Source organism: Sturnira hondurensis, unplaced genomic scaffold (genome assembly GCF_014824575.4).
Source record: "Sturnira hondurensis isolate 20B ecotype Veracruz unplaced genomic scaffold, ASM1482457v3 Scaffold0024124, whole genome shotgun sequence".
NCBI lineage: Eukaryota > Metazoa > Chordata > Mammalia > Chiroptera > Phyllostomidae > Sturnira > Sturnira hondurensis.
The window spans coordinates 23,478-46,534 of NW_028096755.1; the positions used below are offsets into that span (position 1 = coordinate 23,478).

The following is a 23,057-nucleotide window of genomic DNA, read 5'->3' on the forward strand; positions in this document are numbered from 1 at the left end:
GCTGCCATTCCAGTTGCTGCCGGCTGTCATTCGGCTGTCACTCCTCTGCCCATCGTCTTCGGAGGGGGAATAGAGGGGGGTGGGAGGGGGAGAAGACCCCAGCCCAGCCCCCACCTGCCCCCGCCGCCTCTACCAGAAGTCCCGGCGGTGGTAAGAGTCGGGGTCACAGTATTTTGTGACAACCACTCTGTTGGCGAACTTGCGACCCGTCAGGCCTTGCATGGCTTTCTGGCAGTCAAACACAGAGGTGAACTCCACGAAGATCTGCAGGACAAGAGGCGGGCTGTGAGGGCCGAACAGCCCCTCTGCCCCCAGAAGAGTGGTCTGCTTGCTCACAGCCACCAGCCAGCACGCACCCACACCCTGAACTCGGAGTGAGGGGGAGGGAGAGGGGCTCACTGCAGGTCTATGGACATTTACCCAACGTCCTCCAGGACCAAAGAACAGGAGAGCCCAGAGCGGAGGTGTGCAGAGGCACAGAGAGTGAGAAAGAGCAGAGAAGCAGCTCTCCTGGGGAGGTGCACAGCACGGAAATCCTAGAATGCCCCTATTATTTGACAACTACATGGCCTGCAAGAAAGTGTGGCAGGGCTGATGTAGATCAAATTCATAACCTTGTTAAAACTAAGCTTCATGATTCCTGGTTTGGACCTTGAGACCAACCAACTGTAGAAGACATTTTTGAGACAGTAAAGGAAAATGATATGTGGACTGAGTAGGTACTAAGGATAATTTTGTTACTGGCATTGTAGTTTTGTTAAAAAAAGAATTTTTAACATGTTTCAAACCGTTCTCAGCCAGGTCAAGTGCACCCCAGGTTACACATGACCATGTGTACAGATGGTTTTAGCTGTCACAAAGGGGTGCACTGCTGCGGGCGTCTACAGTGAGACTGGGGACAGGGCTAACCGTCTAACTACGGACAGCACAGACCCCAAATGAGGGCTACTGCAGAAGCTGGAACACTGCTGCAGACAGATATGCCCAAGTATCTCAGGTGAAACGGGCCTGCTTTAAAGTATTTCAGCAGAAAAAGGGGTCGGGATGGGAAGCTGACTATAGAATTTACCAGTGACAAGTACCGGTAGTGGGAAGCTAAGCTCTCGAGTGCTGCGTGTGCAGTGCACCACTGACAGTCTTCTCTACCCCTGTGCTATGTTTGAGGACGGTGCAAATCGGGTTTAAACACCAAACACTGAATACAACCACTCGTCTCCTTACTGCCCCAAACCCAGGGCAGGGCTCCACTGCCTGCCGGGTGCTTAATGCCACCTCTTGACTTCGACCCTCCCACGTGAAAACAGGGCCCAGGGCCTGCTCCATCCCCCATACAGGCTGCCAGCAGGACGAGTGGAAGGATGAGCCAAGTCATGTGTGCACCCTGCCTCACAGGGCACAGTGCCAGATGCAGCATGACTCTGTGGCTTAGCCACCAGGCTGCCAAGAACCTAAAACCTGACCCTGTGGCCCACATCCTCCGAGAAGAGGCCTAAGGAGCTGCTTTGACAGTTCAGGGGTGACACAGGTGAGCTTTAGCGGGGATGTTCAGCACGGCATTGGCACTTGAGAGGTTCTCAAGTGCGTTTGTGGTTGTACTGTTTTTAGAACTTTCCCCACTCCAAAGACAGGGCCAAATTACTTGCACACAAGGTTACAGAACAGCCAATTCCTGAACCAAAGTCTGGGCCTGCAACCTGGCCGCAGGCTGGGGTCCCTGGAGGGCTGTTGTAGCGGGTGTGATGTGTGGGACAGGCAGGGGAGGGCGCAGGGGAGACACCCTCGCACACACCTTTCCACAGCCAGGCACCTCGACGCCGTCCACGGGCCGGGGGATCTCGATGGACTTCACCAGCCCGTACTTGCTGCACTCGTCCCGCACGTCCTCCACGATCTCCTCATATTCCTCGTCGTCCAGCAGCTCCTCCGGCAGCACCATGTTCATGAGACACAGGACCTCCGTCGGGTGGCCGCCCATCTGCACCTGGGAGCTCATCAGGCCCGGCACTTGCAGGGTCACGGGGGTCTGGTTTATGGTGCTCTGTGGGGCAGGCGGGCAGGGCCGTCACAGAGCCGCCCTCCCTTGGATGCCATCCCAGGAGCACCGAGCTCTGCCCTGGATGCCCGGCATCTGAGGACAGAGCCGAGAAGGGCCTGCCCCACCCCACCCTCTCCCACCCCCAAGCCCCCCTAGCCAATGGAAGATGACGTGCCGGGGGGCTCACCAGCGTGGCATTCTTGGCTCCCACACTTGCCCTCTGGACCAGCAGTTTCTTGTCCCCCAGCTGCATCCCATTCAGCCCCGCAATGGCCTGTGTTTGGAGCACGAGGGGTGGGGGTGCAGGGAAGAGGTGCAGGGTCAGGGGCCAGGAGCCCACCAACTCCCCCCAATACCACAGAGCCAGGCATTGGTGGGAAGAAGGGACGGCAAAGGGCTGAGAGCTTGGAAAGCCCCAGGCAGCGCCCCCAAGGCCGACCAGCCTCCTCCCGCCCATCCCGAGAAGGGGAGACCTCAGCGAGAAGAGCGGGGTGCGGGGGCAAGGGTGGATTCAGCAGGGGCCCGGGGCTCACCTGATCCGTGACGTTGATGTCCACGTACTCACAGAAGGCGTAGCCCTTGGAGAGCCCAGTGGCACTGTCCTTGACCAGGTTGAAGGCCTTGAGAGGCCCAAATGATGTCAGCAGCTCTTTTACCTGCAGGGCCAGCCAGCGTACCATCAAGACTTACTCGGTCAAAGGCAGGGGTGAGGGCGGTGGGTGCAAGGTGGGGTGGCAAGGGGCCTACCTGGTCATCGTTCAGGTAGTTGGGCAAGCCCCCAATGAACAGCTTGTGAGCAGAGTCTGGGACCACGGTGGACACGACTCCTGAGGGGAGAAGAAAGGGACAGACTTGGATGCCCACCAAGAGGTTGTCACCGAACCCTGAGGGAGTGTGCAGGGAGAGGCCCGCCTTCCTCCCGGTCCGGTGACGACCGACAGAGGAAACACCACGTCTCCCCCGTCTGCCCAGCCTCTGGGGATGCCTGGATCCCGCTGCGGCAGACACCAGCACAGCACAGCAGCACAGCCCTGCCCAGGGCCACGAGGACCCTCACCCACCCCCAACCCACTGCCTGCAACTATGTAACCTCACCCTGCTGGGAAGGGGCTTCAAGGGTGCACGACCCCTTCTTTCCCCTTCAGCCCCTTCCTGGTCACCCGCTGCTTAACGGGATCTCCAAGCTAGTGACCCCATGGCCTGCCCTCAGGGCTCCACCCCACGATGCCATGCAGCCTCCAGTCGCTCTCTGGCCTCAAGCAAGTGTGACGCTGGAGGGATCTGCTATGTCCCTGAGGTGGCTGCCTTACTCAGCAGTGTCCCTGGTACGCAGTAAGGACTGACACAGCAGGGCCATATTGGCTGAGTGGGTTTGGGGACCACCGTTCACCTGCCCCGATCCTACCCTGTGCACAGAACTCTGGGCTCAAAGATGAGGGCAGGCAGCTGGCCCCACGTCCCACAGGTGTCTTCACCAACATGCCACTCCGTTGCTGTGAGGAGCCCCCACATTCTGTCTGGACAGACCCACCACCCACGCCACCTGACCTGCTGCTCATACCCTTGCCTTCTCCTGTAGTCCCACACCAACCGGCCACCCTACCTCCTGCTGACCCTTGGGAGGTTAGCCACAGGTGGGACCTTGCCAGGACACTAAGTCACCGCATCCCTGGGAGGGTGCCCTCCTCCCACCTCCCGCCCAGTCCCCTGGCACATACATATCACCCTGTAGAAGGGCTGGCACCAACCTAGCCACCGTGAGCACCACAACTGAGCCCCACCGACCATGAGGCCCACCGGTCCGAGGGGAGGAGCAAAAGCACCCTGGGAGCAGGGGCCTCGGACCAGACAGTCCTCTCAGGGCAGGTGCCTGGGTCACACTCAGTCTACACTCAATGCTCTCCAAAGCCCTACCTGCAGTACAACCAGGGTACACGGAGGCGCCCAGAGGCGGTGCTACCCTGAGATCATACAAGCAGGAAGGAGTCTCCAGGACCCACCGCACCCAACTCCAAGCAAACTGAGAGCTTTCCAGGTGACCACCACCTTCCCGACCACAGACAAGGGCAGAGGTTGAGGTCACCCCGGCAGGTGAGAAACAGGACCAAGTGAACCCCAGCTGCCAGGCCCACACTGGGATCTGCGGTGCCGTGAACCTCAGGGGAGCCTGGAGGCTGAGGGCACCCTTGACAAGCTCCCTGGGTCCAGGTCAGAGGTGCGGCCCCACCAGAGGGTCTGCTGTGCCCTGTGGGGAGCACAGTGGCGCCGACCACAGAGGGCGCATGCATGAGACAGTTTGCACAAAGTGTGTCCTTCACACAGGGCCTGAGGGCAGGCCTAAGGGACCAGCCCTGACAGCAGGTGGCACTGCAGCCACCGCACACCCTTCATGGACACTGGGCTCTGAAGCCTCCGACACCCAACGTGAGGAAGAGGCCCCAAACATGCCAGCTGTGGGCTGGCTCCCTGCTCCACACATCTGCTCTCAACCACTTCCCCCACCTGAAAACCACCCTGGGCCCCAGCAACCAAGCCATCTTGCTGTCTGTGCCTGCAGAGTCACCTCTGTGCACCGCTGGACCCCTGGCACAGAAAACCCTGTGGGGGGGCAGAGTGGCTGGAGCCTGCAGGCAGGAGCCTCCTGGAGGCACTCGGACTCAGCCCCGACCCTCGCGGAGAACCTGGAAGCAGGCGGGTGAAGGCACCAACTGCCAAGCCACGTTCACCAGCTCAAAGGTCGCTGCGCCTCCCAGCGTCCACACCTGGCTTGGCTCTCCCTGCCCCTGGTTTCCAGCTCGTCTCACGGACTCCACAAGGACCCACAACAGCACTGGACAGGGAAGCCGACCTCAGTGGGAACACATTTACGGCATCACCACCCTGAGGATGTGCTTCCAGGTCCAGGTCCGAACCCTGTGCCCAGGTAAGGAAGCCGACTCCCGGGTTCCTGAATTCTTCCCAATCAAGGACTGCCGAGTTTAATGAAATGCTTTCCCACTTTAATCATAAAATTGACTGACTTCCTATGGTGAAAAAAAATAAGCGTTTAGGTTATTTTTATTACAGAGGATGCTTGACCTGTAAATGGAATCCTGCTTCCTGCTGCCCCACCAGTCCCCAGAATGGGACAGTGGAGTGAACGCCCAAGCCGCCCAGACAGAGAGGATCAGTGATCAGCATCACACCGCTCAAGCTCAGTGACAGCCACTTCAGGCAAGGGCTGAGGACTAAGGGAAGACAAACTACATCAGCTCTCTGGCACCACGATGCTTCCATCCCCACAGGACAAAGAGCCAGGGCAGGGAGCCCACGGGGCCTCGCCCTGGAGCAAGTTAGCAGCGCCCAAGCCTTGATTCCCTCCTGTGAAACGGGACCCCAGTTCCCCCACAGTGAAAGCTGGGTGGTGAATGTGTCCAGTTTGTGTGCCAAGGGCCCTGTCACTGCTCAGCTTGGCCGCTGCAGCAGACAGAGCAGCACACGCCACAGGCGACAAGCGAACCCAACTGGGTATCGGTAAATAGTCAAAAAGCAGGTAGAGGTCTTGCTCTGGCTGGTATGGCTCAATCAGTTGGTGCGTCATCCCGTGAACCAAAAGACCACAGGTTCAACTCCCAGGTTGCATCCCTGGTTGGGAACATTATGATCCCCCACATGCAAGGCAACCAATCAATGTGTCTCTCTCACACTAATGTTTCTCTCTCCCTGACTTCTCCCAGCATGTCCTCAGATGAGGATTAAAAAAAAAAATTTAGCCCACTAGTGTGGCTCAGTGGATTGAGCACCAGCCTGCAAACCAAAAGGCCACTGGCTTGATTCCTAGTCAGGGCACATGCCTGGGTTGTGGGCCAGGTCCCCAGCGGGAAGCATGAGAGAGGCAACCACACACTGATGTTTCTCTCTCTCTCTCTCACCCTATTCCCCCCTCTTTGAAAACATATAAAATCTTTAAAAAGTAAAGTAAAATAGGGCCTGCGAACCACACGATCGCAGTTCGATTCCCAGTCAGGGCACATGCCTGGGTTGCAGGCCAGTTCCCAGCAGGGGACGCACAAGAGGCAACCATACATTGATATTTCTCTCCTTCTCTCCTTCCCTTCCTCTATAAAGATAAATAAATAAAATATTTTTAAAATTTTTTAAAAAATAAAAATAAAGTAAAATGACCCTGGCTGGTGTGGCTAGGTGGAATGCATGCCAGCCTGCAAACAAAGGGTTGCCAGTTCAATTCCCAGTCAGGGCACATGCCTGGGCTGCACACCAGGTCCCCAGTAGGGGGCCAATGAGAGGCAATCAAACACTGATGGAAGAAATAAAGAGAGGAAGAAAAGGGGAGAGAAAAAAAAAGAAATTAGAAAAATAAATTTAAAAATAAAAATAAAATAAAAATAAATAAAATCTTGAAAAAAGAGATCTAAAAAGCAGGTGGGGTCCAATCTGGCACAAGGTTCTCACTCCCCAACCCTTGCCACAAAGATCAACGAAAGACCTCGCGCACACCTAGGACAGTGCCTGACACAGCAGCCTCACGGAGGTGGAAGTGGGGATGCTCTGCAGGAACTAAACACGAGGCAAGACACTGGACTTCCTGAGAAGAGCAGAGAGGATCCTTGTAGCAGCTTGACCCTTGACCCAAGGAGCTGGCACCAGACACGCAGCCCACGGAGATTCCTGGGGCTGCACGCTCAGAGAAGGTCACTGTGCACGGCGCCTGGCTGCTCAAAAAGCCAGAGGGGCACAGATTTGCCCACGTTGCTATGGGGACAGCACCGGACATGAGCCGGTGCCAGGCCCAGTCCTGATCGCCACCCTCTCTGGACCCCTTCGTCCCCTCCACTTCATAAAGCCAAGAGCTAGCTCAGTTTCTGAACGGTGTCCCCATGTGCCCGCAGCCTCAGGGCCCGGCTCCCCCACACCTGGCGCACACCCGTCATCTCCTCCCGCCCCCGGGCTCCCCGCACAGGGCCTCCAACGGGCTCTAGTCCAGCCCACTGCCTCGTTCCACACAGCCTGCACTCTGAAAGGTCGTTCAGGACACGTAAACATCTCTGAAAGGTCACTCATGACATGTAAATGCCGCACAGAAACCCAGATGTCCACGAGCATGAAAGAACGGGTGGGACACAGCCACGCCGCTCACCGAGGTTTGCCATTTCCACAGAGGCCAGGTGGCCGGCAACGCCCACCGGTACCTACTACCTGGCCCTTGGCAGACAAGGGTGCCGCCTTCAGGCTGTTGTGTGCCAGCCAGGGAAGGATGGCTGCGCACCTCAGGGACAACAGGGCCGGCACACCCGCCAGAGGCCACAGAGACGAGGACAGAAACGAGGGAACGCCGGCCATTGGGCCCCAGGACCCACACCGGGAGCTTCGCCTGAAAGCGCGGAACCAGCTCAGACTGGCCCAACCTTGTTTATGTAACAAGGTGCCCAGTTGTTCTTCAGTCCCACAGCCAAAGCACAGGCAGAGAGAACTCTGACCTGCAGTCACACCCAGAACCGGGGACGGGACACGAAGGAACTCGGTCCCCAGAACCCTTTCTGAAGCGAGAAAGGGTCTGCTGTCCACGAGGGCTGGATGCTGAGGCCCTCCCGCCTCACCACGCGATCCCATCCGCACCCTCACAGGGAGGCAGGTCTAAACCTCGAGTCCTGTCCTCCGGCTGGCGGACCGTGCACGTGGGCAGGGAGCACACGAGCAGCGAGCCCCTGTAGCCGCACATACACTCACCGTCTCCCCGGCCCTCGACTTCCCACGACACCTGTGCTCTGGTCCCGGCTCTGCCATTTACAGGCTGTGCGCCCTCTGTGGCCCCAGGTGCCACCGCTTGTCAAGCACGCTTTGGGGAACTAGAGCAGGAGACGAGTCCACGGCACTCACACTGCCTCCCCAGGCGGGACGGGACCCCACTCACCAGGCACGTAGACGGACGGGTTCTCCGACATGCCGGGCAGGGGCTGGTAGTCGTGGGGCCTGCGGATCTTCAGCGACTGGCCCTGGAAGATGATGCCATCGAAGGCCATGGCCTGGGTGGTCTCGTCCACTGAGCGGAACTAAAAGGAAGAGGACAGGTGGTGAGGGGCACAGCCGCACAACCAGTCCAGCCCCCGGGGGACTCTGGGACAGCAGAAGGGCCCCATGACAATGAGGCTACTGCCAGGCTGCTCAAGCCAGAGCCACATACCGCCCGACCCCTCAAGTGCCCGCTCACCTCCAAAAAGGCAAAGTTCTTGTCCTGGTTAATCTGCACAGCCAGGACGGGGTTGCCAGGGGCCTGCGTCAGCCCCCCGAGGCGCATCTGGGCGTTGAAGAAGTCCATCATGGCCTCCTGCAGAGGGAACAGGAGACGGGGAGGGCGGGGAGGGGTGGAGAGAGGAGGGGAAGGGTGAGAGAGGGAGACACGGAGGGTTCGGGGGCGAGGGGGAGGGTCAGGGAGGGAAGAGGTTGGGGAGGGAAGAGTAGAATAGGGTGGGGGTAGAGGTCGATAGCAGAAAAAGCAGAAGAGAAATGAGAGAATGGGGAAGGGGCAGCAGAGATGGCCAAGGGCCAGGAAAGACGCAGGAGGTGACGGGCACGGAGACCAGAGGAAAAGCACGGACAGCAAGAGCACGGAGACAGGCCACGTAAGGAGAGGCAGCAGCCGGTGGGCCAGGGCGGGCGGGGGGGGAGGGGGGAACGGGACGATGGACCGCAGGAGAGGAGCGACAGGCAGGACAGAGGGATGAAGCAGGGGAGAGAGTGGACAGAGAGGAGCGGAGGGGGGGGCGGCAGAGGGGACAGGGAGGGGGGAGGGGAGGGAGGGGAGGAGAGAAGAGTGATGTGGAGGGATCTGGCCCTGGAGTCGGGGGCTGGTTCATCAAATGTAGCAAAGTGCAGGTTGAGAAAGTCAGAATGGACCTTACTTGCCTTCGCCGACGGTAGCAAACTTTTTGTTGCTACGAGGGATCTCAGCCCCACAATATTTCACTTTAAAGAGAAATGGAAACAACTCTTTGATCTCGGGATTCTCAGGGGTGGTACGGGAAGGGGTGGGGAGGGGAGAGGAGCGTGGGGAGGGGAGGTCAGGGCCATCAGTAATGACAGAGCAGCGACGGGAGGCTGCGGGAGAGGATGGGGACAGGCGGCAGAGAGCAGAGGCGTGTCGGAAGCCGTGGGGCGTGCGTCTGTGTGTGTGTGCCGAGTCTCCCTCTCTGTCTCTCTCCACGCGGATTCGGACGCGTGCATTCGTGGTTCGTAGGTAAGTTATGTGTGTGCTCGATCCCTGGGTTTGGAGGAGGGTGGGGAGGGGGAGGGGAGAGGATAGAGGAGGGAGGGCGGGCCACCCCCAGCCCGGCCCCTGGCTGGCTCAACTCCATCGTCCGTCTGGGAGGGGGCCGGGGGGCCTTGCAGGAGCAGAGTCTGACCCGTGCAGGTGGGGAGGGAACAAAGGGAAGGGGAGGAACGGGGGAGGAAAAGGGAGGGGCAGGGCAGGGGGAGGGCAGTACCTCAGTGATGCCAAAGGGGATGTTGCCCACGTAGAGACGCCGGGCTTGTCTAGTCATCTGGCTCCCGACCACAGGCACGGGCGTCGGGGTGACAGCCAGGCCGTCCGGGGTCATGGTGGGAAGGAGGGCGGTGGCTGGGATCTGACCCGCAGCTTCAAGAAGGGCAGAAAGGGTCAGCAGGTGTCAGGACACCCCTGGACCTCTGCTCCCTCAACCGCCCGCCCCCACAGCCCCCGTCCTGGGGAGGACTGACGGACCTGCTGCTGAAGGTGGCCCTCCGGAGGCCTCGTCCCCACTCCACCACGGGGGCTTCCGAAGGGCAGTAGCCAGAACTCCCAGGGCACAAACCTTATCCCCCTCCCCAAGAACGGGGGTCTGCCTCTTTGCGCACCCCAGCCCTCATGCCGCAGAGCCCACCTTGCATGGCCTTGTACTGCATGGGAGTGATGTGCTCAAAGCCAGGTGGCGGCACGTCCCAGTACTTGCGGACCTTCTTCTTCTTCTCATGGCGGGGGGAGCGACTGGGGAGGGCGGAGGGGAGAGCGGGCAGGGCTACCTCAGTGCAGCCCACGGCAGGCCTGCCAGCCCCCCAGGCTCCCCTGGCTCCCCACCAGTAGCTCCGCTCTCTCCAGGAGGGAGAGGGCCTGTGGATGGGCTTGTTTCAAGGCAGGTGCGCGGGCAGGGCGGGACAGGGCTGGGCAGGTGCACAGGGTGGGCGGGGAAGGGGGTGGACGTCAGGGCGGAAGGGGCAGGAAGAGAAGCTCACATCAGTCCACCGTGCTCCTCTTTAGCGCCTCTGGTCAAAGGTTTGCTGGGGGTGGGAGGGAAAGGTATGGGGAGGGGTGACTGGGGACCCTTGTCTTCCCCACACATCACACCCCCCAAGGCAAAGAGAACCAGGGCCGGGGCAGGGCCGAGGCGAACGAGCACAGGCAGGCCCCCTCGGCCCTGCCATTCCCCCCAAACCCCCACCCCGGGACAGAGAAAACGATGAAGGGAGAGGGGGCCAGACAGACCCCTTTCTAGTCAGAGAGGCTGAGCTGGGAGGAGGTGGAACTTCACTACCCCGCCCCCGTCACCTAAGGGGCAGAAGGAGCAGAAGTGTACCTGGGGGTGGGGGGGAAGGCATTAGAGAGCCGACAAACAAGGTCCCAGGCCAGAAGGTGGCCCGGGAGATGTCGGACCTCTGAGATCTGCCATCCCCAGGAGGCAGAGCACAGCATAGCTCCTCAACTGCCAGACAGGAGATCAGAAAGAGAGCGGAAAAGATGGGCCCTCGAGGCAGAGAAGGCGGGGGGCGGCCCCTCGCAGAGGAAAGACAGAGCCAGCGCTCGTCTCCACCCTCACCTCCAAGAGGAAGAACCTGCCGCCCCTACAACCCTCCAGGAACTGTAGGAAACCCCCACACAGGAAAAACTGAATTCCAGACACACGTGCCACAGATCCTGCCCCGACAGAGAGGAGCCAGAAGCCAGGACATCCCGCTGCTGCCAGCCTCGCTGGCCCACCCCATCCACCCAGCTGGGGTCCCCAGGCTGGTGGTACCTTCGTCGCCGCCTGTCTCGAGAGGCACTCCGCTGATCCCGGTTGCGCCTGTCCCGGCTCCGGCTACGACGCTTTCGGTCCCGGCTGCGAGAGCGGCTGTGGCTGCGCTTCCGGTGACGGTTCTCCTTGTCTCGCTCTGGGCAAGGTGAGGGAGAATGAGCTGAGGTAGGACGGCCCAGCCCACCCGCACACTGGGGGCCATGCCCCAGCCCCAGGAAGGCCACCCCCAAGGGGACAGGATCTGATGGAGGAAGGGAGATAGCAGGCCACCTGGGTCCACAAGCCAGTCCAGGGACCCTGGGGGACCCTGGGGACGGGAGCTGGTTACCTGAGGGGAGAGGGCCTGGAGATGCCCCCGGGGTGTAAGATACCTGAGGCTGCTCAGGAGGAGCTGGGGAGCCAGAGAAGACAGAGGAGGCTGGCTCCTGGTCCCCCTCCAGGGCTGAGGGGCCTGACCCCAGGGTCGTCCCTGAGAGGGGCAGGGCTAGAGGCTGGGGAACCAAGAGACCCAATGATGTTTTCCTGAAGGGACCTGCGGCCCCTCAGGAAAGACGTCCTCAATCACCAGATGCACCCACAGCCCCACCATCGGGCCCAGGGTGAGGCCCCAACCAGGGCGCCCTCCCCGAGGCCCCTCCTTCTGCCCCACGCAGACCTGAATACCAGACCACCCCACCCTGCCTCAAAGCCAAGTCCACAGCACTAGAGGCGCTACACGTCGCCTTCGGACCGGAGGCAGCAAAGAGCTCTGCCCTCCCAGCACGGCCACGGAAACTGCTCCCTACAGGCCTCACTCCTGCCTCAGAACAGGTGCAGGCCGAGCCATGCGCACAGGGAGCCCAAGCACAGAGCTCCACGCGAGCTCCTGGGCTCAAGGACCCCGATTCTCCGACTGCCCATCAGGCCCCTGCCAGTGCACTGGTGAGCTTCACCGCGCTCCTGGGGGCAGGAGAGCAGAGGAGGCAGTAAGGAGAGGGCCTCCAAGTGGACATCAGCCTCACCCACAGTGTTCTGTATTTTTTCTGGTATAACCACAGTGATGATAAACACCTGAACTGCCGAGCCACCCAAACTCAGAAAAATATGCCCCTAAGACAGGGAAAACACACAACAGCAAATAGCAGAATGCCTCCCAAACCCAGAACCTGTGCTACATACCTCACGTGCACTTCGCCCTTACTACTGCTCTGGGGAAACCCTGCAGCCAGCCCAAGTAACAGAGAAACTGAGGCTCAGGGCACTCACATGTCTGGCCCAAAGGCCCAAAAAGCAAGGAAGTGGCAAGGCCTGGACGTGAACCCTGTCGTGTCCGCAAGCTCAGTTAAGCAGCGGCCCACACTCCCCACTCCAGCGTCTGGGTGGAGCCACTAACAAGGGGATTATGCCCTTGAAGGCAAGAGAATAAAAAAGACAGGAAACACCAGGGGAGTGTCAAAGGGACAGCAAGGTAAGCACACGGGAGTGAGAGGGCCCCTTGGGTCTTTCCTGCTGCTGAGGCTCTCAAACACACAGAGGAAGCAGTGGCGCCCGCTGGGTGTCTGGGACGCACACCAGGAACTCAGTTCTCTACAGACATAGGTGCATCAGACAGGGGTCAGGTCGGGAGGAGGCCAGCTCAGAGACAAAGACCCACAGATCGCCCGACAGGCAAGGTGACACGTGGTCAGCTTCCCCTAACTGAGTCCTCCCCACCCCCATCCTGGGCTCCGAGGGAGCTTCGGGTGCTCACAATGTTGTGGCCACCCCAAGGGGACGTGGAAGAACTGAAGGCCGCAAATCAAGGCAGCACGTGGACAAGAGCCTCCAGGAAGGGCTCACCCAGGCTCTGCGGGCGGGCAGCACGGTGGAGTGGGCCTTGCAGCCAGCCAGAGCCACACGGTGTCACCTCTCCTGCTTACCAACCACATGAAACCAGCATGAAAAACTAACCCTTAAAAACTCAGTTTTCTCCCCTCCAAATAAGGGTCACTTCCAGCCCCGCCTACAGTGTAGGGTGTGAGGACTTGGCAGAAGGATGTTCCTAAAGCACCTTCCCCAACGGTGACACCATCCGAGTGAGTGAGCTGAAGACCTACCTCTACTCCCCTCAGCATGACATTACCGTAAGGACAATTTCACAGTAAAAAATAGCACCTACTGCGCACCTAATGTGTGCCAACCCATAAGCCACACACTTTGCCTACATTACCCCATTTGTACCTCAGCTCTGCCTCTGACCAGGCCTGGGAAAGTTTTTAAACTTTCTGAGCCCATTTCCTCCTCTACAAAAGGAAGAAAGTCATTTCAGACCCACAGGTCAGTTGCAGGGGTCCACTTAGAAACCTGCGCAAGGAGCCTGCTGGCACAGTGCCTATGAAAACAAACAGGCTCAAAGATACTGAAGTGTAACAGAGTAGCTGGCTGAATCCAGTTATCTCTACTTTACGCACAAAAAGACAGCCCTGGACGCTCAGCAACCAGGCCTTCTTCCCCAGGCACTGTCCCCTCACGCAGCCACCCCATCCTCAACTCCGAGCTGTGTTCAAGGGAGAAGTCTGGCATCCCTCACTCAGCCCTTCAAACACACGGTCAATGCAAGCCTCAAGTAAGTCTCCCACCTTCCCTACTTCTAAATTTCTTTGCATCCAAACCGAAATAGCGAGACAAAAAGAACTTTTTGAATGTCTATCGGTTCTCCCAATTCCAAAATTCTTGGACTAAGTTGATGGGCACCGGCGTGGGCCCCGTAGAGAGCCCCCACTGCCCACTCTTCTCTGCGGTACCCAGCTGGACCAGAGCCCCCAGTCTTTGAGGACCTCAGTCTCCCCATCTCTACGTTGAGATGATTTACGTGTCAATGAGCCCCAACTTTGGGACATAAGAAGACGTGAGATTGTCACTGGGGTGGGGCAGGTGGGGGACAAAGACTCCCTGTTGCCATCACCGCCGCTGCCGCCACTGCCTGCTAGTATGCATGGCGTAGAGCTGGGTCCATGCGAAGAACGCACAGCGCGCCCGGCTTTCAGGAATGATCCCACGTCACATGAGGCAACCCAAGGGCCCTCACAACCAACGAGGATCTCGCGCGAGGAAGCCGCAGGACACGACGCACGTGGCGGCCTCGCGGGGACAGCCAGGCCACGCACGCCACAACCTCGCCCACGTGAAGGGGGGGGGCTCGCAACCGCCATTTTGGAACAAAGGGGGCGTGGAGACCCGAGCCGCGGACCCGGCCGGAAACGGAAGTGCCCAGGCAGCGGGAGAAAAGGGGGGAATGGCCGGATCCGATGTATGCCTATACGCAACTGTAAGTATATATTCTCCTCCGGTTAGTAAAAATAAGAATGCGCGAGGTGACACACGGCAGGCGCTCTCGGGCCTTTACTGTCGCACCGCCTCCGCCGGGGACCAAGTGGTGGGGGAGCAGAACGGAGCGCGGCGCGCATGCGTGCCGGCCCGCGCCTGCCGCCCCTTCCCCTCCCGCGCACGGAGGCACGCCGGGCAGTCACGTGAGCGAGGCGCGCGCCGCGAGACGGTGGGGGAGGGCGGCCGCGCGGCCCCGAGAGGGGAAGCGAGGGGGAAAATGGCGGGGGGCCACGGAGGAAAGCCAGGAGCCGCCCTGGTCGCCGCCCCGAGCCCCTGGCGTCCTCACCTTGTTTATTCTCGTTGAGCTGCCGCTCGAACTCGTCGAAGTCCGACATGCTGAAGCGGCCGCGTAGGGCCCTGTGCAGCTCTCACCTCGCCTTGCCGCCCGCCCGCTCCGGCCGCTTCGGCTACTTCCGCCGCTTGCTTCGGCTACTTCCGGCCGCCTCCGACGCGCCACCGCCCCCTGTCTAATAGAGCACGGGCCGCCCGCCCCGCCCCGGTTCCGCCCTCTCCCGGCCCGCCCGCCCGCGAGGTGCCCCTTCCCCAGAGCCTGGTCCCGGAGTGCGTCAGCTATTTCCGGACAAGTAGAGTAAGGAGTTGGGCGCAGCGGCTTTGGCTTATTCTGAAAACACCCGAGGCGAGGATTTTGCCAGGTTCTCAGGTTGTCGTAACTTTTCGGAAACGAGCTCTTCAACGTTCGTGTGTTTCCGTAGATCCTCGCCTTCCACTGCGCCCAGCGGCAACCCCGCCAAGGGTTCAGCTTCTTCCGACGGTTCAAATGGTCCGTCTTTGGCCGCTCTTCAGGAGTTCCCCACTCTACTCCGCTGGCCGTGTCCGAAAAATCCGCTACTTCCGACAAGCCTAACTGTCCCGGGATTCAAGCACTTCCCGAAGGTTTCTGGAGCTCGCCCTCGGAATCAGCGAGAGATTAAGCTCGATTCCAAGCTTCGGTAGTTTCCGGAGATTCCACTGGCTCAGTCCTTCCCTCTCGCAACTTCGGCTCTTTCCGCCACCGCTTCGGGAAGGCCTAACTCACGGAGAAGGCTTCGGCTTTTTCCGTCGGGGCTTCGGCTCCTTCCGGCGTCGGGAACCGAAAAGGGAGGGAGGACGGAGACGAGGTGGGTCAAGGGAAGGGATACGGGGAAGGGGTGGGGGTCCCGGTTCCCACCTGGCTCTCCCGATGGGGAGAGTGTAGAAGGACCGATCTCGTAGAAGACCTAAGAAGGTTGCGCGAGACAAAAGCAGCCAGCGGGAAAGAAGGGGGAGCGCGGCCGCTGCGGAGGTTGGCAGCGCGGCTATGTGCGCCTGCGCAGGGTGGAAGCGTTGGGACGCGAGATGGCTTTTTGCGCCTGCGTAGAGGTCGGTCTTGCTGCGAGGTTTCTCGCTGCTCCGGGAAGGGGACGGGTTCTAGAGACCCCAGTGCGCGTGCGTTAGCGCGAGACGTTTTCCCTTCTTCCAGCCAAAGTTCTGTCGCGATGGTTAAGCAAAGTTGCCGTCTCCTGGTTGCCGTAGCAACCACGTAAGCGCTTTTTTCATCCTGCCGCGCCAGCGCAGCAGGCAACGTAGAGGTCGCTTCCAGGAGACCGATAATTTCTTATTATCGCCTCCTGGCCGGCGGGCGGAAGCCTTCGCGTTACTCTCTGTTTCGCCCGTGACCGCCTCTTCTGTAGGTCACCGAATCCCCCCTGCCTCTTGTCCAAATGGCCCAGCGGTTAGTGTTCACGCCTCTTCCAGAGCTCTGCCCCTGCGAGCTCCGGAGATACAGCTGCTTCTCTCCCTCCCTCCGCTGCCTCCGGGGGCTAATTACACCCTGTCTCCCCAACCTCCCCGTTTCCCGCCTGACTGCCCGCTCCCTGGAGCCCTTCAAGGTCCCGCCACCGTCGCCGTGGCAACGGCCACCCCCTTCCCAGGAAGAGGCCGGAACCTAGTTTATTCCAAATTTTATCATCTTTTTTAATTTAAATTCTCTGAATAATTCTCTGTCTCACATGGAGTTGGGGAAGGTCCAGAATGCGTGTCCTCGGGGCTAGGGGCAGAGGCTGGGTATGTACAGTGTCCCCGCCCCTCAGAGTCCCGCCCTTTTCCCTGGAGGAAGGGCCCAGTGAGGGCAGGAGGGGTACCAGTGTTTACCAGGTCCCTGGGAACTTGGTTAAGTGAGGCCCTCCCAATCGTGGGAATGGGAAGGATGCTGGGAAAGTGGGATGGAAGGAGAGCAGATCTATTGTATATACAAGGGGCCTGGGGATGGGAGTGGGCATCTGCAGGAGGGGGAGGAGAGAGGCACACGCAGAAGGACGCTGCCCACTCCCAGGCCCTGGCGAGGGGCACCCCACTCGTGCACACGCTCTCTGTGTGCCAGGTAGGGAGGGGATGAGAAGGAAGCGGAGCGGGGGCTGGAGGGCGTGTCCCGGGCCAGGTGGAGTAGGATCACCGCTTGAAGCGGTAGGTGATGGGAAGCAGCAACTTGCTCTTCTTGAGGGCTTGCACCTTCTTGAGGGTCTCGTCGTCCAGGGCCAGGAAGCAGCGGCGGGAGTACTCAAGCAGACGCTCCTTGGAGGGGTCGAACTCGCCCACCTCCGCCAGCTTCTCAGGGGCCACAATGAGCAGCTCCGCGATGGGCGTGGTCAGCGCCACCGTGTTGCGGTCCACGCGGTGGTGCTCGAAGGCCCGAGACATGCTCTTCAGCTTTTGGAAGGTGCCCAGGATCTTCTTGTAGCGGCAGAGGACACCGTCAGCGTCCTTCACTGCAGGGCCAAGGAGGGGGGAATAGAGAGACAGACATGAAGCAGAAGGCAGAGAGATATGGGGGATAAGTGGGACAACAGACATACGGGGTCAAGGGCCCACCGAGCAAAGGAATGGAGAAGAGGAAAATAATGAGTGAGGAGCCCGATACAGGAACGGTCAACAAAATGGGAACAAGGAGAAAAAACGGGTGAAAAGAGAGCAGGTGGGAGAAACAGAGGTAGAACTTGGAGGAGGGGGAAATCGGAGGAAGGCCCCAGGAGAAAATGAGCAAGAAAGAGGAGCCCTACAGCAGCTCAGAAGGATGGGTTCCCAGCAGGCCTGAGCCACCATCCTCTGTTACTGAGGCTCGGGCAGCCTGGGGAGGGTGGACCAAAACGTAAAGACTAAATGGAAACACACAGGTGGAGGCTGGGGGTCACCGGTAGGTCCAGTCAGTTACAGATGGGGAGGAGAGATGATACAGTGAGTACACACCCAGACCCCCCTTATTGCACCTTCCCCTCACCCCGCTGCCTCTCCCGGGCCTTGGGCTTCCCAAAGCGCCTCCTGCCGGCTCCTCCCTTCTGCTTCTGCCTCTTCCTCTCCAAGTTAGTGCCTTCTTCAGACACCCCGCTGAGCGAGGAGGCAGCGGACTCAGGGTCAGAGGCCTCACCCGCAGCCCCACCCCGGCCATCGCCCTCAGCTCTCCGGGGCCCAGGCTTCACCCTGCAGTGGTCCTCTGGAGAGAGATGGGGGGGGGGAGACACGTGAACTGTGGGAACAGGAGTGAGGAAGCAAGAGACCTGTGCAAAGTGGGGGTGGCTGTGATATCACACAGGTCCCCATGAAGGACCAGAAATGCTGTATAGATGCTGAGGTCCCTGTGCAGATGGCTGAATACATGCCAATCAGCTGGGATTTGGGAGTAGACGTGAAGAAAGGTGGGGCTTGAGTGAGGACATTCAGCTGACTCCAAAATTTGGTGTCCAAAAAAGAGGTCTGGGGGACATCCTACACTAGACTGGGGACCTTGGAGAAGTCTGTAACGGGTTCCCACAGTAGAGGAGGATTTTCCTGGGGACCTAGTTGGACCTCCAGGATAATGCACTCTGGACATCTAGAGGTGGTTCTGGAGCACAGGAGTCCCCAACACCCAACTGGGGAATAAAATTGGCCCCTTGCCCAGCCTTTGGTGGAATTCACAGAGGAATGTGGGAGTGTGAAAGGGAGCCAGCCAGGGGGGCTGAGCACCAAGGGATGGACCATGCAGGTGGGGCTCACCAAAGCACAGCTAAATATCTGGCGAAGGGAAGCCCAGACTAATGAATGGGGCACAGGATCCTGCTGATCAGCAGAGTCAGGAGGGAAGCTGGGTTTGGGGTCCTGGAGACACCACAGGACTAAGCTGAAGGTACAACTGCCCAGTCCCCACTGGGCCACCAAAGCATGAGTGTGTGCAGGAGAAGGGTTGGAGCTGGCGCCAGGGCCCAGGAGTGGGTCGTGGATATGACTGGCCCACGGCACCCTCACCAGCATCCATGCGAGCAGAGGAGATGAACTTGTCCAACTGACACCGCAAGAAGTCCCTCTCCTCCTCCAGATCCTCGATGCGTTTCTGCAGCCATGAGTTCCTCTCCAGGGCCATGTGCAGCTGGGCCCTGACGCCATTCATCAGGGCCATGGTCGGGGACACGGCCTCCGGAGGCTCTAGGGCAGCCAAGGACCCTGGTCACACCCAGGCTCCAAGGGCCCTGCACCCCAGCTGACATGAGGGCCTCCACGTCCTGCCCCCCCCCCCCCCCAGCTCACCATCGAAGTTTCCCCGAGCGGGACTCAGACTGTAAAAGAGCTGTGGGTCTAGGTGGGGTGTCTCCTCAAAGGGAATAGAGATCTCGAAGGCCTCGTTGTCCTTCTTCACTGGAGAGAAGAGGCAGAGAGGTCAGCCCGGGGAGGTCCCATCAACCCTGGGGAGGAGGGGGCAGGGATGGCAAAGCATGGGACCAAGGGTGGGGCAAGGGTCCCAGCTTCCTCACGTGTCCTCCGGCTGTTGCGGTCACTCATGGTGCAGCCTCCCACGGACCCCAGCAGCTGGGCGCCTCAGAAGCACTGGACAGAAAGAGCAGCCACAGATGGAGGGACATCCCAGGAGGTGGGTCACACTTTTCAGGACTGGGGGTGGGGTAGGGAAGTGCTGAGGACCCGGGCCTCTGGGTCTGATGGGAGGACACCTCGGGGGTCCAAACTCTTGGGCTGCTGCACAAGTACCCAGGGAAGAAGAAGCGGTCCCGGTGGGGTCCACAGACGGGATATCCTAGCCGGAACGAATCACCTCGGGGCCAAAAAATGCGAGAGGTGCAAGGGGAGCCTGCCCTTAACTTCCAGGCATGGGATGGGGGTCCAACCCGAGCGCGGCACCTCTCCCACCCATGGGAACCCACCAGCCTCCCCCGCACTCATGTAAGCGAGCATGGCCCCTTCTCCGTGGTGGGAGGCTAGGCGCGTGCGCACTGTGGGGGAAGGTCACGCGTGGGGTCCGCCCCCGCCCTTTGTCCCGCGGATAGGAGGGGGGGCGATGGTAGCAACGGTTCCTTGCGGGGTGTGCACCAGGCTGTGGGTGTAGGTGCGGCCACCCTCCGGTGCCCCGGTCGTACGGGCCGGGATCCCGTGCTCACCCACCCACGAGCAGAATCCGGCGCCGGGGAGCGTCTGCAAAGTCGCGGGGAGCAGAGGAAAGCGCCCACCCACCGGCGGGCGGGCCGTCAGGGACGGCGATTCTCGGGGCGGACAGGGATGCTCTCCCCGGTCCTCTGATCGGCGCGCCTCCTCCAGTAGCCCCGGCCCCAGGTGAGGCCCGTCATGTGCGGCGGAGGCCGGGGCCGCACTTGCGCGATGGCCCCTGGCAGCTCTCCCTTACCCCGCCCTGTGAGGCCCGAGCAGGGATCGTCATGAAATTCCCAACTCCTGGAGAGCCGGGGGCTTCGGGGGTTCCCCGGGTGGCTGTGTCCTCACCGAGTCGGGCCTCGACTTGGCCGGGGGATTTGCGGACATGTAGAGGGCGGCCAGAGAAGTTAAAGCACGGGGAAGGTCCCCTTAAACGGTTCCCAGAGCCTTGAGGGAGTGAGTTACCCACTCCCTGAAAATAGGGGCCTATCCCCCCACCATCGGCACACGTAGGTGTTCTAGGACTGGTTTTGCCAAATTCAGACCTCGACCCGGTCCTGGCCGCTGCTTCTCCCCAGCCTCAATTTACTCACCTGTAAAGTGGGGAGGATGCAGTGACTTGACACACGCCAACAGCCAGCCCAGTGCCTGGCCATAAGAGTTCAGGTTCGGGTCACTGGAGGCCTGACTGCGGGAGGCTGCATGCTCTGGGACTTTTGCCAGCGCTCCCGCGAGCACAGCTTGAACCCTGCCCTGCAGCGGCCTAGAGGTCTGCGACACTGAGAGCTGAGACCACACTCCCACCCGCTCTCGTTACAGATGAACAGTAGCATCAGTCAGAATGCCCAAGGGGAGGCACCTGCCCTAGATAGGTGTTTTTCACACTACAGGTTCATGGGCAAGAGAATTCAATGTAATAGGATGGGATCAGCAATATAAAAAATAATAGATAAAGAGAGTGACCTGCACATGGAAGAGGTGACTTGTTATTTCACACACATTTGGTATATCCATACACTGGGTTGCCATATAAAATGTGTTTCTTACAGTGGAGCGTGGTTTTAAAAAATAAGTTTAGAAACACGCTGCCCAGAGGACACGAACCCTGAGGAACCAGGGACTAGCCCCTTCCCCAGCCAGGCAAGCAGAGGCCCACCAGCTCAGGCACGGCATCTTCCTGCTGGGCAGCCAGTGGGTGAGCTAAGCCTTGTTCCCGAAAAACGCCTCAAGCGCTTGAAGTGGAAAATGGGTTTATTGGGTGTCTACTCTCAGTCCCTGGCTGGAGCTGGGAGGCAGATCTGGACCCCCTGCCCCCGCCCCCCCCAACATCAGCAGGGAGGCCTGAGGAAGGTGGTGCAGGCTCCTGAGAGCTCCCAACCACCTTTCCAAGCCAGAGGATTTCCAGGTGTCCCCCACACTTCCCAGTCAGGGCTCAGCCTGGAATAATTCTGATATCGCTGAGGCTAGAGGACTCCATCTGTGAATGTGAGGACTTGTTCCCATCTTGTCTTCAAAACAGGGGCCTGAAGATTACTCTTGTGCTCCTCCTTGCACAGAGCTCGGCCCCCAGAACAGGTGGGTTTGTGGTTGTGTCCTGGGCCCGGCTACCCAGCCTCAGCCCAGGGTGCTCTCTGGCTGAGGACAACAGGAGTCCAGGCTCCCCGAGGTCCATGGTAGCAGGGGTACCCCTGCACCCCCGGCTCAGGGATGCTTCCATCGGGTGTGCTTCTGCAGCGTGTTCTGCTCCATAAATCTGCGCGGACAGTGAGGGCACTGAAACGGGCGCTCCCCGGAGTGAACCCGGCTGTGCTGGGCTAGCTCGCCAGCCTCTCGGAATCGGCGAGGGCAGAGCGGGCAGCCGTGGGGCCGCCCACCACCGGCCCGGTGAATGGAGTGGTGCCGAGCCAAGTGGCTGGCCCGCTTGAATGCCTTCCCGCAGATGTCGCACTCAAAGGGCTTCACCTCAGAGTGGGTGATACTGTGTCGCTGCAGGTAAGACATGTACTCAAAGACCCGGGAGCACACTGGGCAGCTGTAGCACTTTTTCTGAGCCGAAGCCCCATCGGTCCCAGGCTGCCTCTGAGCCTCCTCGTCCACCAGCACGGTGTATGGGACACCCTGGGTGTCAATGAGCAGGTAGTGGTTGGGCCTCGGAGGGGACGAGGTCTGGGAAGATCCTGTGGAGGAAGAAGGTCCAGGTTCTGGAGACCGGCCTGTCCCTGGGGGAGGGTCCTCCATGGCCTCAGTGGAGGGCAGCGCTGGGGACTGGGAACAGGGCCCCGACAGCACCAGCATCCGGAGGGTGGCTGAGGCCTGGTGGGTGGGAGAGAGGGGCAGGTTACACAGAGGAGGGAAGCTTAGACCCACGGCTCCGTCCTCCCGCCTCTGTGGGCCTGCCCAGAACTACTGCATCCTCCATCTCTCCTCCAGTCTGTGACCCTCTGTAGGCCTGCTGCAGTCTCCCTCCTTAAGAAACCCCTCCTGTCCTCGGCCCCAGCACCCACTATAGGCACAACCTGGGGCGCTCTGTCTCCCCCGCCCTGCCCTCCGCAGGCCACGAGTTGCCCCCTGTACTCTGGCTGCCCCATCCAAAAGTACTTCCAAGCCTCTTCATCCCTTCTCTCCTGCCCACCGGCCCTACACACTCTACCCATAAACCCTCTCTACCCCTGTATACGCATCTCAGCCTCAAATGGGCTGTCACCGTGAGGCCCCGTCCCATCCCGCGCTGACCACCTCCCTGCACAGCTCTGGCCGGCTACCTCCAGGCTCTCCAGTGCACGCCCATCCACCCCCAGGTCTTTCTAGGTCCTAGCTCTCTCGAGGTCCACCCGCGCCCGGCCTCCGGCCTCTTCTGGAATTTTGGGCAGCGACCTCCTGGAGCCCGCGGAGCAGCCCGCCCCGCCCCGCGCACAGGTTCCCCCTAGTCTGACCCGCCCCTCCGCGGCCCCAGCCCGCCCGCCACCTCCCGGCCCCCGTACCTGGTGCAGCAGCCTCTCAGGTCCGGGCGGCTCCGGCCCGGCCCCGAGTTAACCCCGTAATGGCAGGCAGCGGCGAGTAGGGGGCCTCTGCTGGCGCCCCAAGAGCCAGTGACACCGCTAAAGGAGCTGCGGGAGCGGGGGTGAAGGGGAGACACAGAACAGGGTACAGGGGAGGAAAGGAGCGGAGCGCTTGTGCCCTTGGAGGAACGGCTCCGGCCAGAAACACACACCGAGATAAAAGTTCCCTGGTGCTTAAGGCCCTGGTCCAACCCTCAACCCCGC

At 60.3% G+C, this 23,057-nt stretch overlaps 3 protein-coding genes and 1 long non-coding RNA gene across 13 annotated transcripts; 1 reads left to right on the plus strand and 3 right to left on the minus strand.

Annotated features, from left to right (window-relative positions):
* Positions 1-115: 115 nt before the first annotated feature.
* On the minus strand, positions 116-14,836 carry U2AF2 (U2 small nuclear RNA auxiliary factor 2). 4 transcript variants are annotated; one of them, XM_037038068.1, is made up of 12 exons: positions 14,693-14,836; positions 11,062-11,197; positions 10,283-10,327; positions 9,934-10,037; positions 9,517-9,668; positions 8,244-8,360; positions 7,947-8,085; positions 2,783-2,862; positions 2,569-2,691; positions 2,223-2,309; positions 1,790-2,038; positions 116-264 (listed from the first exon to the last, which is right to left on the minus strand). In XM_037038068.1, exons 1-12 carry the CDS (start codon positions 14,739-14,741, stop codon positions 130-132), a joined length of 1,416 nt encoding a protein of 471 aa, XP_036893963.1. In that variant the 5' UTR covers positions 14,742-14,836; the 3' UTR covers positions 116-129. The 4 variants fall into 4 exon arrangements, with proteins under 4 accessions (XP_036893963.1, XP_036893962.1, XP_036893961.1 ...); XM_037038067.1 differs by having other exon boundaries at positions 2,211-2,309; XM_037038066.1 differs by having other exon boundaries at positions 2,783-2,886.
* Positions 14,837-16,358: 1,522 nt separating this feature from the next.
* On the minus strand, positions 16,359-20,008 carry CCDC106 (coiled-coil domain containing 106). 6 transcript variants are annotated; one of them, XM_037038080.1, is made up of 6 exons: positions 19,879-20,008; positions 19,167-19,239; positions 18,943-19,050; positions 18,664-18,840; positions 17,660-17,872; positions 16,359-17,150 (listed from the first exon to the last, which is right to left on the minus strand). In XM_037038080.1, the coding sequence occupies exons 2-6, from the start codon at positions 19,192-19,194 to the stop codon at positions 16,834-16,836; spliced, it is 843 nt and encodes a 280-aa protein (XP_036893975.1). In that variant the 5' UTR covers positions 19,195-19,239; positions 19,879-20,008; the 3' UTR covers positions 16,359-16,833. The 6 variants fall into 6 exon arrangements, with proteins under 6 accessions (XP_036893975.1, XP_036893971.1, XP_036893973.1 ...); XM_037038076.1 differs by having other exon boundaries at positions 19,810-20,008; XM_037038078.1 differs by having other exon boundaries at positions 19,806-20,008.
* LOC118981361 (uncharacterized) lies at positions 19,904-20,769 on the plus strand. Its single transcript, XR_005065334.1, has 2 exons — positions 19,904-19,977; positions 20,614-20,769. It is a non-coding gene; the product is annotated as an uncharacterized LOC118981361 (long non-coding RNA).
* A 261-nt stretch (positions 20,770-21,030) lies between these two features.
* On the minus strand, positions 21,031-23,032 carry ZNF581 (zinc finger protein 581). Of its 2 annotated transcripts, none has more exons than XM_037038082.1 (2): positions 22,776-23,032; positions 21,031-22,107 (listed from the first exon to the last, which is right to left on the minus strand). In XM_037038082.1, exon 2 carries the CDS (start codon positions 22,087-22,089, stop codon positions 21,496-21,498), a length of 594 nt encoding a protein of 197 aa, XP_036893977.1. In that variant the 5' UTR covers positions 22,090-22,107; positions 22,776-23,032; the 3' UTR covers positions 21,031-21,495. The 2 variants fall into 2 exon arrangements, with proteins under 2 accessions (XP_036893977.1, XP_036893978.1); XM_037038083.1 differs by lacking the exon at positions 22,776-23,032 and adding an exon at positions 22,557-22,694.
* Positions 23,033-23,057: the final 25 nt, after the last annotated feature.

Coding starts and splice junctions, on each gene's coding strand:
- CCDC106 (XM_037038080.1), bottom strand. CDS start 19,194: ATGAGTGACCGCAACAGCCGGAGGACAC. Junction 19,051..19,166: donor CCGCAACAGCCGGAGGACAC/GTGAGGAAGCTG, acceptor TCTTCTCTCCAG/TGAAGAAGGACAACGAGGCC. Junction 17,151..17,659: donor GGCCCGGGAGAGGCAGCGGG/GTGAGGGGAAGG, acceptor TTGGCCCTGCAG/TGAAGGACGCTGACGGTGTC.
- U2AF2 (XM_037038065.1), bottom strand. CDS start 14,741: ATGTCGGACTTCGACGAGTTCGAGCGGCAGCTCAACGAGAATAAACAA. Junction 2,039..2,210: donor CCACGCTGGTGAGCCCCCCG/GCACGTCATCTT, acceptor CCTGCCCCACAG/AGCACCATAAACCAGACCCC. Junction 265..1,789: donor AGGTGCCTGGCTGTGGAAAG/GTGTGTGCGAGG, acceptor CTTGTCCTGCAG/ATCTTCGTGGAGTTCACCTC.
- ZNF581 (XM_037038082.1), bottom strand. CDS start 22,089: ATGCTGGTGCTGTCGGGGCCCTGTTCCCAGTCCCCAGCGCTGCCCTCC.